The sequence below is a fragment of the Dendrobates tinctorius genome, unplaced genomic scaffold (assembly GCF_039654945.1).
Source record: "Dendrobates tinctorius isolate UK_male_01 unplaced genomic scaffold, ASM3965494v1 ptg000160l, whole genome shotgun sequence".
In the NCBI taxonomy this organism is placed as follows: domain Eukaryota; kingdom Metazoa; phylum Chordata; class Amphibia; order Anura; family Dendrobatidae; genus Dendrobates; species Dendrobates tinctorius.
In genome coordinates, this window is record NW_027361827.1 from 18,469,131 (window position 1) to 18,483,985 (window position 14,855).

General features: G+C 40.3%; 1 protein-coding gene across 1 annotated transcript in view; it reads right to left on the minus strand.

The window, feature by feature from the left end:
- Nucleotides 1-9,700: 9,700 nt before the first annotated feature.
- Nucleotides 9,701-14,855, minus strand: part of KIAA1958 (KIAA1958 ortholog) — a 146,098-nt gene continuing 140,943 nt past the window's right edge. The window contains exons 3-4 of the mRNA XM_073549693.1: nucleotides 11,840-12,012; nucleotides 9,701-10,952 (exon numbers count right to left, since the gene is read on the minus strand). Of these exons, the coding sequence (XP_073405794.1) occupies nucleotides 10,152-10,952; nucleotides 11,840-12,012 (974 nt within the window). The 3' untranslated portion in view covers nucleotides 9,701-10,151. The remainder of the gene's footprint in view (nucleotides 10,953-11,839; nucleotides 12,013-14,855) is intronic.

The window sequence follows — 14,855 nt, forward strand, 5'->3', positions numbered from 1 at the left end:
TGATGTAAAGTAAACATTTGGGAAATGTTACTTATCAAGTTTTTTGTGTGCCGTATCTCTGAGATTTAAGGGTATAAAAATTCAAAGTTGGAAAATTGCGAAATTTTCAAAATTTTCGCCAAATTTCGGTTTTTTCACAAATAAACGCAAATTATTTGAATGAAATTTTACCACTAACATGAAGTACAATATGTCAGAATCACTGGGATCCATGGAAGCGTTTCAGAGTTATTACCTCATAAAGGGACAGTGGTCAGAATTGTAAAAATTGGCCCGGTCATGAATGTGCAAACCACCCTTGGGGGTGAAGGGGTTAAATTAGAGTTGTCACACAAAATAGTTAATAAATAACATTTCCAAGGATTTGAAGTGGATGGATTTTATTTCAGGACTCACCTGATTTCCATAATTTGTTCCGCTGACTTTTCCAGTTACATAAGAATTTGCGCATTAATATATATATGATTTTAAGGACCCCTTTATCCATACCCCTTTTTTTCTTTCTTCCCTTGTCTTTCTTTCCCTCTTTTTCTTATCCTATGCCTTTTTTCTACATAGTATAGAGGATACTTCCTTTCTTGAATACCTTGCTGGTGTTCGCTATATGTTTACTGTTACTTTTTGTTTGTAAAATGTTTAATAAAATAGATTGGACATAAATAACATTTCCCACATGTCAACTTTACTTCAGCACAATTTTTGAAACATATTTTTGTTTTGTCAGGAAGTTATAAGGGTTAAAAGTTGACCAACGATTTCTAATTTTTACAACAAAATTTACAAAACCATTTTTTTCGGCATCACCTCACATTTGAAGTGACTTTGAGAGATCTATATGACAGAAAATACTCAAAACTGACACCATTCTAAAAACTGCAACCATCAAGGTGATAAAAACCACATTCAAGAAGTTTATTAACCCTTCAGGTGATTCTCAGGAATTAATAGAATGTGGAAGTAAAAAACATTTAACTTTTTTTTACTAAAATTTTCCTTTTAGACCTATTTTATACTTTTGCAAGTATAATATGAGAAAATGAACCATACAATTTCTCCTAAGCATGCCAATACCACATATCTGGGGGAAAACTACTGTTTGGGTGTACGGCAGAGATGGTAAGCGAAGGAGCGCCATATCACTTTTTGAATGTAAAATTTGCTGGCATAAGCGGACATGTCGTGTTTGGAGAGCCCCTGATGTGCCTAAACAGTGGGAACCCCCAAGTAACACCATTTTGGAAACTAGACCCCTCAGAGAACTTACCTAAATGTGTATTGAGCACCTTGAACCACCAGGTGCTTCACAGAAGTTTTGAGCCGTGAAAATAAAAAAAAAACATTTTTCCCACTAAAATGTTTTTCAGCTTCAAACTTTGCATTTTCATTAGGTTAACAGTAAAAACTGCACCATACAATTTGCTGAGCAATTTTTCCTGAGCATGCCGATACCCCAAATGTGGGGGGAAAACCAATATTTGGGCGCACAGCAGGGCTCTGAAGGGAAGGAGTGCCATTTGACTTTTTGAAAGTCAAATTTGCTGGAATACCTAGCGGACGCCATGTCACATTTGGAGAGCCCCTGCTGTGCCTAAACAGTTGAAACCTCACACAAGTGACCCCATTTTGGAAATTAGACCCCTAACAGAACTTATCTAGACGTGTATTGAGCACCCTCAACCCCTAGGTGCTTCACAGAAGTTTATAACATTGAGCCTTGAAAATAAAAAAATTACATTTTTCCCACAAAAATGTTTTTAGCCCCAAATTTTGCATTTCCACAAAGGTAGCAGGAGAAAATGAACCCCAAAATGTGTTGTGCAATTTCTCCTGAGTTCGTCGATACCCAGTATGTGGTCAAAGACTACTTTTGAGGCAAAGTTCAGAAGGGAAGGAGCGCCAAATTACAGTGCAGATTTTGATGCACTGGTTTGAGGGTGCCATGACCCACTGGGAGAGCCCCTGAGATGCCAGAACAGCAGAACCCCCTCAGAAGTGACCCCATTTTACAAACTAAACCTCTCAATGAATTCATGTATGGGTTCAGTGATTATATTGACACCACAGGTGTGTCACAGAATTTTATACCATTGGGCAGTGAAGAAATTTTTTTTTTTTACATTTTTACCACCAAGATTGTGTGCTAGTCTCAAAATTTACATTTTCATCTTGGGACATGTGTAAAAATGGCAGCAAAATCTGTCCCACAATGTCTGCTGAATGCAGAAATACCCTATATGTGGCTGTACAGTACTGCTTAGCCACACGGGGAGACTCGGGAGGGACTGAGCGCTATTTGCCTCCTGGAGCGCAGATTTTTCTAGAATAGTTTGCTGACTCCATATACAGAGCCCCTACGTGCTGGAAGAGCAGAATCCCTCCACACCTAGGAAAGAGAGGATCTGTATTAGGAGTGGTCGACTGTTGAAAGCGGAGGAAAGGTCTAGAAGGAGGTATATAGAGAACTGTCTGTTAACTTTTGCTGTAAGTTGTTAGTAAATTTGCTTGGGCAATGTCAGATTGTAGGTTGTAGAAGTGAGTTAAATGATCAGTGGAAGGTAAGTTCAGTGTGGACATGCTGTTCGAGTAGTTTGGAGGCGAACAGGAGAAGCAATATTGGATGATAGCTGGATGCAGTGGTTGGGTCGAGGGATGGTTTCTTCAGGATAGGTCTCATTGCTCCATATTTGAAAGCACAAGGGAAGGTACCAGAATATGAATATAGAAGATGCATCGTTAAGTTGCAATCGTTTCGGTAGCTGTCAAGTCGCAGAAATGCAATATCTCCCTGAATTATGGATATATCATATTCAGGTGTGTTATGTATAGAATGATTGAAGGATGGTGGGTAAGATGAAGGCCATATTGTTTTTCTAGGAGGTTCCTGAGGAAAATATGGCTAATAGTAGAAAAATGGCTTAAAACTGGATTAGAATGAAATCAAATGTGCCATCCCTCTCTTATCTTAGCTGAGGAAGGAGTGAGGGGTCTGGCAGACCCCTTCATAACATCTTATCTACTGCATATCAGGGTCAGACCCCAGGAGAAGAAACAAGCATTGGAGCTCTGCCCATATTTCCTGTAGCATTCTCCTCTCACGGATCCAATTTGCAAGAAGTATCTGTATTTTATCCTTTTTCTTTTATAATGCTGTCTGTATTATGTCTTTATATTGGCTGGATGGCGTGTGTGATAGTGTGTGACACTGGCCTAACAAAATGGTGATTGGTGGCAGCGACAAGTGTGGTGTGGATGTGAGAACGGGCTGAGGGATAAACTTATAATAGCTCACTGTCAGCCTATTGCAATAGGCGAGTGGACGAGTGAATGTGGGAAGCGGAGTTCACCTTTAGGCCGGTGTCTCACTTGCAACTGCAATGCGAGAAACTCGCTTCAATACTCGGCACTGCCGCAGGCACTCGGGACTGGAGTGTGCAGCTGCATGTATTTCTATGCTAGAACGCTAGAAATACATGCAGCCGCACACTCCGTTCTGGAGTGCTGGCGGCAGTGCCGGGTATTAAGTCAAGAGACTCGCGTGAGTTTCTCGCATTGCAGTTGCACGTTTGACACCAGCCTTACTGTAGCAACTGAGACGTGTGTCGCGAATGAGGACGGACCCCTGATGAAGCTGCTGCAAGCAGCGACACGCGTTTGGGCCTGTCAACGCAGGAATGTCATTTTCCCTGGTAAATATGTCTATTTAAACTTATGATGCGTGCTATAAATTCAATAATTACTATACCGTTTGTCCCCCTGCCCATTGATTCATATACACAGTATATTGTTATTTGATATACACATTTGTTGTCCCAATTTGATCACATCACACACTGTGGTAGCTACATCTTTTTCTATCAGGGTTTCTTCACCAGTTTGCTGACAGTTCAGGCCTTTGGAAGAGGCTTTATTTGGATTATTGCATCCGAGCCTCCTGGATTTGTTATGTATTTGTATTTTAAATGCTTTTAAATCTTTAGGTCTTTGTTGTTTTTTTTCTATGTCTATATTGGGTGTGCACAAGCTTTTCTGCCCTGCTTCTTTTTTTGCTTTCCTAATGGCATGATTCATTTTTTTGCAGGGCTGTTGCAGCACCCTCTTAGTATAATCTGCCGTGCCCACTATTTCTCTGCTTTTACATACTTTAGGAAGAAGTAATGCTATAGAAACAATTCAGGATATAAGAAGGTCTGATGTTATTCTGATTTGCAACCAAGTGAAACCTAGTTAGGTAGTAGCATTAGGTGATACTGATGACATTAATTGTAATACTTTGGTACCCAACAATATTATAGTGATGTCATGACAATTACCCTCTCTACCTCACTGAACCAGGCACTACTGAAGCAATGGCTGACAGTTTATGATTACGTGGAACCTGGTAATGTTCTAAAACTGTGTGATACAGATAAGGTGACATGAATCAGTCTGGGACTCATCATACCCCAGAGATGTGTCTTGATAATGCTAAACCCTTGGGGTTTACTTTTTTTTTCCATCAGTGTGTCTGTTTTTACCATCAGCATCATCAAGTGTTTTTCCAGGATAATAAAGAAATAAATGACAAAGCTTCTCCTATACTTATCAATCTTTACATGTACAGCACACAGATGCCATTCATGTGCTGTACGTGTTGTTCACGGACCCATAGACTTGTATTGGCCTTTGTCATCCGTGCTGCCGAAGAAAACTAACATGTCTCCTTTAGTTTTGCACGGACACACAGTCCGTACATGTGTACAGCAGCATAGGTTATAATTGGTACTTGTGGTATCCACGGCATGAGAAAAAATGGATACCACATGTACTGGAAACACGAAAATGTGAAGGCGGCCTTAGAATGATTGAAATAGGTCTCCTATGCTTGTACTCCACCTATGTTATGTATCATCTTTTCAAGGAAATTTATGTGCTACGAATCAATTTTTTTTTTAATATCCCCAAAACCTGGTGAATTTGAATTTCAAAAGATTTGACCACTTCTAATGACTACTATCAGTACTATGATAGGGATGTCTTCCAACATCAACATTAGGTCTCCTTCACACATTCTGGAAAACCAGTACTGGTGAGATCTGTGGTCCATGTTCATGTGTACATACGTGACATCCGTGTCATATCTGCATGCTGTCAGTTTGACAAGTATGGAATGAAATGCAGCATAGAAATTAATGAGTTCTATGTATTAAAGATGTTCAAAGGTAGAGATCGTGATGGGGAACATGATAGATAATCCATCTGTTTCTTCTGGATGCATTGCTGAATGGTGGCATGAGTGTGACAGTTCATACTCGCATCCAGGAGACGCTGAGCATCAGAGCGTAGCTTCAGTGACCTGTGGTCAATTCAGTGCAGGTTACTGCAGGTCACTGAAGCTGCGGATCCCACTGAGCAACTCATTGTGAGCGGCCCTATTAACTGCCGTGACCTCAATGAGATCAGCGTTAGCACAGTAATAAATTTCTCCTGGTGACATACTGAAGGTTACCGCAGTACATCGACTGGCTCACAGTGAACTGAGCATGGGGACAGCTGGCAGTGACCGGTAGTCACGTTAGTGACGTCACCGCAGACCACTGAAGCTGCGCTTGGACACACTGCTCACTGCCTCCTGGATGCCAGGCAGAACCGTCGCATCATGCCACACTTCAGCAATGCATCCAGATGAAACAGAGATGGATCAGGGTGTGGGACAATGGATTATCGTTGGACAGGTACAGAATTTTTTTTTATTTTTACAGTAATAAATTTGAAAATGAGGGTGGGATGTATTTTTTTTCAATTAAAAGGACTTTATTCATGCTGTCTTTTTTACAGTGTGACTATGGGGTTAGTAATGGGGACGTCTTATTAACGCCTCACCATTACTAACCTCTGGGCTTGATGTCAGCTGACAATACAAAGCTGACATGAACCCCAACCCTATTACCCCACTTGCCACAGCATCAGGGCAATTAAATTAATTAAACTTGCGGATGAAAACAGTTCACATTTTTATGGGTGCATTTACTGATTAAGATGTCTTTTTAGCTCTACAGGTCTAACCAAAATGCAGTCATTACCTGTCAATCATTCTAAGTTCATATGACTAAAGTCCAGAGCACACAGACAGCACAAATTTTATTATCTCAAACATGGTTTTTTGTTTTTTTTTTAAACCTTCAGCAGTGCGTACAGATCCAGTGTACAATACATGGAAAACAGATTATCCTCCAGACAAGAGACAGATAACAGTTCACACAATAATTTATCGGGGTATTTACACAAAACTGAGGCACTTCTTTTGAACCTTTCATTCTCCCTTATATTCCCTCAGAATTTCCAGTAAAGCTATAATGTCTACAAATAGGAGACGGTCATATCTTTATTTCAATATATCACAGTGAATCACAAAAAAAACAGTTTTCTGAAAAAGGGAGGAAAGTGTCATAGTTAGAGGTAAATGCTGCTCTGCCATGTATCTAATGTATACTATGCAGCCCTTCAGCTTTTTCTTGTTCTACAAGGGATCTTTTGTGCTTCTACATTTCTAGAAATGTGACATTTAATAATCAAGTACAAACCTAATTCCTGCAAACGTGATTCTAAAGAACAGAGACACTACTTTTATGTGTTCAACGGTCATAGACAGGACAACAGTATGAGTTATGCACACGTGGCAGATTGCTGCAGACATTATTCGATATATTTGATAGCCATACCACAAATCTATACCAGTGATACACCTCTAGTTTTTTCGGGTATCCAAACAATAGTTTTTCAAATTCAGTATTACTCAGCTGATGAATACATTTGTTATTTTACAAGTTTTAAAAGGTCATTTTTATGTGAATTTACACACACAAAAATTAGCAATACTATAGCTTTTAAACAAGCCACTACAGTAGTCCAGTTTGCCGATATTTCCTCCCCTTTGCAGCTCACCTGCTAGTATACAAAGGATAAGTGTAATCCTATCATTACAGAGTGGAGGATTTAATGACAGCTCTATGGTATTAGTCTACGCCCAGAGAGTTAGCTCTACTTCAGTCCTTGATTTTTGGGAGAGATTTTAATTATTTCCTGGAGATGTACAGTGCCTTGAAAAGTATTCATACCCGTGAACTTTTCTACAGTTTTTCACGTTACACATTTCCCTGCAATTACAGCTCCAAGTCTTTCGGGGTATAGCACTACCAGGTTTGCCCATCTGTCTTCGGAAACTGGCTTTAGCTCAGTGAGATTGGATGGTGAGTGTTTGCGAACAGCAATTTTCAAGTCTTGCCACAGATTGGGATTTAGGCCTGGACTTTGACTGGGCCATTCACACACATGATTATGCTTTGCTCCAAACTATTCAATTGTAGCTCTGGCTGTAGGGTTGTTGTCCTGCAGGAAGGTGAACCTATGCCCTAGTCTCAAGAATTTTGCAGCCTCTAACAGGTTTTCCTCCAGGATTACCCTATTATTAGCTCCATCCATTTTACTATCAACTCTGACCAGCTTCCCTGTCTCTGCTAAAGAAAAGCATCTCCACAGCATGATGCTGGCATCACCATGATTAGAGTCTTCAGGCTGATGTGCAGTGTTCGTTTTCCACCACACATAGCATTTTGCATTTAGCCCAAAAAGATCTATTTTGGTCTCATCTAACCAGAGCGCCTTCTTCCACATGATACTTGTGCTCCCTACATTGCTTTCTGCAAACTGCAAAGGGGACTTCTTATGGCTTGCTTTCAAAAATGTCTTTCTTCTTGCCACTCTTCCATAAAGGCCAGATTTGTGGAGTATATGGCTAATAGTTGTCTTGGATATAGATTCTCCCTCCTGAGCTGTGGATCTCTGCAGAACCCCCAGTGTGACCAGAGGCCTCTTGGTTGCTTCTCTTATTAGCGCTCTCTTTGCTTGAGATATCACTTTAGGTTGACAGCCATGTCTTCGTAGGTTTGTAGTTGTGCTATGCCCCATCCATTTTTGGATGTTGAACTGAACAGTGCTCCATAAGATGTTCTGAGGTTGGGCTATATTGTTTTCTAACCTAACCCTGCTTTACTTCTCACCACAAATGTATCCGTGACCTGTCTGAGGGATTTCTTGGTTTTCATTATGCTGTTTGATTCGTAATGTCTAATGTTCTCAAGCAAACCTCTGAGACCTTCATTAGAGAACAGCTATAATTGTACTGAGAATAAATTACACATAAGGTGGACTCCATTTACTAATTATGCGACTTCTGGTAGCAAGTGGTCATTAGGGATTTTATTTAGGGGTATAAGACTACAGGGGCTGAATACAAAGGCACGTCAAAATTTTCGAATTTATATTTTTTAAATAATTAGAACATGTATCATTTCCTTTACAAATATTAGCTACTTTGTGTTAGTATATCACATAAAATCCCAATAAAATGCTTTTAAATTTGTGAGTGTAACCCGCAAAAATGTCCAAAAATACATGGGGAATGAATACTTTTCAAGGCACTGTTAGTGTGGATTCACGTGTCAGATTGTGTAGCAGAAATTTCCATAACAGGAAATAAGCAAGCCCGGCATGAACAACGCTGGTCTTGGGGAAGGGGGATGTTGGTCGTGTTGGAGTCATACGCTCCTGATCAATTAAAAAGAGCACGCCTCTTAACGAATCGGGCGCATCTGAAAACGCGCCACAAATTTTACTCCATTCCAGGACTGGAGCAAAATTTATGGCGTAAGGTACACCACAGCATGTGATTTGTGGAGTCACACCTTCATCCTACTCCAGTCCATTTTGGTAGAATTGGTACAAAACTGGCATCAACAGCCAAAGTAGCAACATTTTTGAGCAATCCCGAATTGCGAAAAAACTGTGCAACTTATAAAAGTGTTTTACGCTAGTATTCTGGGGAAAATAATTTGATGAATCAGGGCCAATAGCTTTAGGGCCGCTGATGTAGAATAGTTTATAAATAATAAAAATAAATAACTACAAAACTAAGAATTAAAAATTATTTACAGTCCATGTAATTAAATCTAATTATTTTTTAACTATAATAAAATACATAACACTTTCCCTTTAGGAGGAGGGTTCAAACAGGACTAAATGTTTATTATCTGTAAATTTTAGGGAAAATGTGCTAATTTTTGTAAACTCCTAGCACAAACTTATTATTTTACTATAGGATTCCAGAAAAAGTCACTTTGTGAGGCAATTTGTAGTCCCAGGTAATATGTACATGTGTAAGTCCAAACAGTAATTTCAAAGGAATATAGACTAGAATGGATTAAAATACATTTACAAAAGATTGTGGCCTGCATTCATCGGCCAGTTTTTGCCAGAATTCTGGTGTAAAACTGATATGTTGCAAATGTACTGTGCAACTAGTAGTTGTGCAAAAATATTTAGCATTTTTATGCCGGTCCTGGAATGTGGGTGGAGCTTTGTTGTAGGGGGTGTGACAAATTATGACGGATTTGTACTCCACTCTCAGACAGGAGTACAATTCTCACATTGACGCCCAGCAGCTAAAATTGCACCAAATTGATTAATCGACACGAGCCTCTTATTGAATTTGGTGCATCATACTCCAGTGTACTGTACTGGTCATGAAAACTAGTGTGAAAAACCCCTGTCTTGATGAAAAGGGGCCTATTTTCTTGGGGCTATAATAAAAGGTATGTTGTCTTTTGCCAGAGTAGAGTGGTAGTACTCTTGAATATCATCTTTAAAATCAATGAGTTAAAAACGATGCTCTTTAGACTTTATTCCAGATTATATACATCCTCAACATTAAAAGGGCTTTCTGACATAATGAAAAAGTTGGACAAAGGCAGGAAATGGTATAAAATAAGAACATATATCCAATTTCCTGCTTTTATCAACCTTTAACCGTTTTATTAGTTGTGGACTAAGTAACGTCTACCAATTATCTGCGAAATTTTACACAACAAATATTAATTCTAGATCAGAAATAACTTTGAAAAGTTGTGCTATTGTGATAAGTCTTCCACTCCCTTACATTGTGGTGTTTTTTGGAGTTGCTAAAAGGCACACAGAATACAAAAAAAACTGCAAAACAAACAACTTATATGATAAAGTGTAGTCAGGCTCCATGTCAATGGCAACAATGTGAGACTTTCTTTAGGAAATCCCGCTGGACAGCACTGTGCAAGTCATTCATTTAGTGTTTTATGAAGTCGCTAATAGTTAACAGGACCAAACTTTCTAAATGTCTGTGTGAAGGAAACGAAAGTGTAATTGTCACATTGCTCTAACTTCACACGTTTTGCCAATTTAGGGACAACACCACGTAGCGATCGAAGACCCATTCTCTGTTCCTCGTACCAGACTTTTTCCGGTCCACTGACCTCTTTCCTTGCAGTCAGATAAAACGGTGAGTTTGCTTCTATCTGAGATGGTGGGCGATGTGTGTACATGAACTTATACAGAAGACAGTAGGGACACCGTCTGTTTCCTTTTGAGTGTTCGTGGTAAATCTGGCCGTAGCACATCTTGTTAGGGTTTGCTTGTTTGTCTCTCTTAACACTGTCTGTTCTAGCAAAGAAAGTCTGATTATTTCCATCCTTCAACAATTCTATATCTCCATACATTAGATCAGCATGTTCCTGTAAGGTCCTCATGTTTAGAAATTGGCTGTTGTATTTCACCACTGAAGACAACAGAGGCACAGGCCCGTCATCACCTAGACAGCCGATTCTCCACATCTCCTCTTCATCTGCTAGAGTGAAGTAGACAATATTACGTGACCGGGAGCCTGACATTCCAGCTTTGTTGAGCATTCTCAGTTTTTCTTTGAGTTTCTGTGAAGATGAATTGAAGACACTGCTGGTAATCGAGAAGCCAGCTCCAGCGTTTTTAAGAATGCGGTCTAAGCCTCTGCGTATTGCGTGGAGAGATGTAGCCAAAAAATCTGATCCATCTGTTTTTTTCACGGTCACGTAAAAATCTTCCAAAAGCTCATTTAGCCTTACTGCAGGGACCTTAAAGACAAAGGAAGAACAAATGCTGTATCAAAGACAAAGAATGGTTAATAATAAAAAAATAAAGTCAGCAAGTTTTTACCATTTAATCTGAAAGTAGTATAATATAAAGCAAGTGAGCCTGATTCCAACGATGTGTCACTTAGTTTACTGGGTGCAGCAGTCGTGACACAAAGTTTTTAGATGTAGCATGAAACAGAGCTCAGAAAGCTAACCCCACCCACATCACAGCTTTCTATGTACATTGTCTATTAACAGTCATTTGCTTATCACAGGAGGGGGTGTGGTAATCTAGCAGTCCCGTGAGCTCTAGTCTGGTCAGTGATAATCTCCTGGTGATAAAATCTTCATTATAAGTAAACACAGCCAAAAAAATAACACCGATGAAATCTTTGTTTCAGCCCCTATCTCCTGCTGTCTTCAGATTACATAGCAAAAACCTGCTGACAGATTCTCTTTAAGATTGAAACATAATGTCAACGCAGTCAAGTGGATCTATGGACAATCAGGTTGGACAAAAGGCAATGAATCAATCAAGGACATAGAAAGCTAAGAACGACTGGGCAAGAAATGACAGCACAAACCAAATTTGTTGAAAGTAAAAAGTATAAATTTGTTTAGTAGAATATAATCAAACATTACATTTGAATTATGGAACATATTTGTACATTCTAATGAAAATAGTAAATCCTGCAAATGTTTCTACAAGTGAAGCAATATAACCCCAATCTTTCTTGACACTACCTTCCCTTTAATAATTTGGCTATCAGACAGTAAACCCTCGCCCCAGGTTCAGCCATCTTTATCTGTTCAGTTGGTAAATCGCTTTGTTAAGCTTTTTCAAAATCAAGTACTTTCATCATGTTTTGTTGGTGGTGCAAACTCACCTTGGTAAAGTCCATGCAGTCTTTCAGCCCCCGTGTCATACACCAGTATCTCCAGACATTTAGAGCATACAGCGTAGCTTTGGTTGTGTTTGAGCTGACGGCACTGATACAGAGATCTTTCAGGTCATCTTGGAAATGAAAGATGGGGAACCTGTTGAGTTTGGTCGAGTATGCTGAAAAAGACAGACAAGCACCACTGTATCATACAGGCAGAACAATACTTAATAAAATACCTGTTTTATCAGCGATGGGAACATAATTGGTAAAATATCACCACGGAGATCTACAAAGTGAGTAGTACCTACTAGAAGAGGTGCACTGTATGGCAACATTCATGCTTTTGTAAGTCTATGAAAAAAAACAACTTTACATAAAGGGTTATTCCAATGTCAGACATTTATAGATCAACATACAGCAGACATTTATGGTATTGCCTGTGGTTAATCGTATCTCTGGGACCAGCAGCAATCTCAGAAAGGGATTCATATCTTGGAAATGGAGAGAAGGTTTCAAAAGCAACTGAGGAGATTTACCTAGCTATTTTCTGACCTCCTATAGAAAGATTGTAGACAGCTGTACATGCAGTGGTTCTGGGAGTTCACAGCCTATTAACTCTCTTCACCTATGTGACATCGGTGTGAGCGCCGTGGGAAATTTTCCCATGGCATTTGCACTGACGTCAGAAAGGTGAAGTGAGTTCACTGGTTGTGAACTCTCGGGACCTGTCGGATGGCATAGCGACGAGTGGGAGAGTTTTCTCACGTCCGCAGTGCCCTCATACAGGGAATAGCAGTTCACATGCAGACACTGTGCACACAGTGCTCAGTGTCTACTGGATGACAGGTTGTATGGATGCATCATGCAACCATGCAGGCTGCCATCTAGATGTAGCAGAGCTGGACCCGCCGTGGGACTAATGGATTCAAAGCATCTCTGCAGAAAGTTGAGGGATACTGTTTTTTTTTTAACTTTTGCAGATGACAAGGGCATCGGGGGAAAATGTGTGAGGTCGTAAATATGATTTAATTAGTCTGTGTCATTCTTTCAATTAATGGACTTTTTCTGGGTGTCTGTTTTCTTACAATGTGACTATGGGGTTAGTAATGGGTCATTGATGCCTCTCCCTTACTAAGCTCGGGGCTTGATGTCACCTGACAATACAGAGGTGACATTAATCCCCCCCCCCCCCAACTATCACCCCCCACTTGCCACTGCTACAAGGCAAGTGGAAAGAACGAGGCTAAGTGCCAGAATTGGCGCCTTTTCTGGGGCAGCTGAGAGCGGATGATTTTAGCCGGGGGTGGGGGATGCCAGTATCCATGGCCCATTCCCAGGCTATTAATATCAGCCCAAAGCTGTCTGCATAGCCATTGCTGGCTATTAATTATAGGGGGACCCCACGTCTTTATTTTTGGGGTCCCCTCTTTTAATAGCCAGTAAAGGCTAAGAAAACAGTTGTAAGCTGATATTAATAGCCTGTGAAGCTCCATGGGTATTACCCCCTTCCCAGGCTATAAACATCTGCCCCCAGCTATTGGCTTTCCTTCTACTGGTTACAAAAATTGCGCATAGCCACCATCATTTTTTTTCAAAAAATAATCTTTTATTAATTAAATACTAGTGATGAGCGAGTATGCTTGTTACCAGAGATTTCCCGAGCATGCTCGGGTGATCTCTGAGTATTTGGATGTGCTCGGAGATTTAGTTTCTGTTGCCGTAGCTGCATGATTTGCGGCTGCTAGACAGCCTGAATACATATGGGGATTTCATAACAAATCCGCAATCCCCACATGTATAAGACCCCTTTAAATTTTTCACTATGTTTCATTGCAGCCATTTGGTGAATTCAAAAAAGTTATTTTTTTTCTCATTAATGTACACTCTGCACCCCATCTTGACTGAAAAAAACAGAAATGTAGAAATTTTTGCACATTTATTAAAAAAGAAAAACTGAAATATCACATGGTCATAAGTATTCAGATCCTTTGCTCAGACACTCATATTTAAGTCACATGCTGTCCATCTCCTTGTGTTCCTCCTTGAGATGGTTCTACTCCTTCATTGGAGTCCAGCTGTGTTTAATTAAACTGATAGGACTTGACTTGTAAAGACACACACCTGATCAAATGAGAATCATGAGGTCAAAGGCACTGGCCAAGGAGCTCAGAGACAGAATTGTGGCAAGGCACAAATCTGGCCAAGGTTACAAAAGAATTTCTGCAGTACTCAAGGTTCCTAAGAGCATAGTGGCCTCCATAATCTTTAAATGGAAGTAATTTGGGACCACCAGAAGTCTTCCAAACTGAGCAACTGTGGGAGAAGAGCCTTGGTGAGAGAGGTAAAGAAGAACCCCCAAATCACTCTGGCTGAGCTCCACAGATGCAGTAGGGAGATGGGAGAAAGTTCCACAAAGTCAACTATCACTGCAGCCCTCCACCAGTCGGGCCTTTATGGCAGAATGGCCCAACGGAAGCCTCTCCTCAGTGCCAGACATATGAAAGTCCGCATAGAGTTTGCTAAAAAAACACATAAAGGACTCCCAGACTATGAGAAATAAGATTCTCTGGTCTGAGATGAAGATAGAACTTTTTGGTGATAACTCTAAGTGGTATGTGTGGAGAAAACCAGGCACTGCTCATCACCTGCCCAATACAATCCCAATAGTGAAACGTGGTGGCAGCATCATGCTATGCAGGTGTTTTTCAGCTGCAGGGACACAATGACTGGTTGCAATTGAAGGAAACATGAATGCGGCCAAGTACAGCGATATCCAGGATGAAAACCTCTTCCAGAGTGCTGTGGACCTCAGACTTGGCCGAAGGCTCACCTTCTAACAAGACAATGACAAGCACAAAGCTAAAATAACAAAGGAGTGGCTTCAAAACAACTCTGTGACCATTCTTGACTGGCCCAGCCAGAGCCCTGACCTAAACCCAATTGAGCATCTCTGGAGAGACCTGAAAATGGCTGTTCACCAACGTTCACCATTCATCCTGACGGAACTGGAGAGGATCTG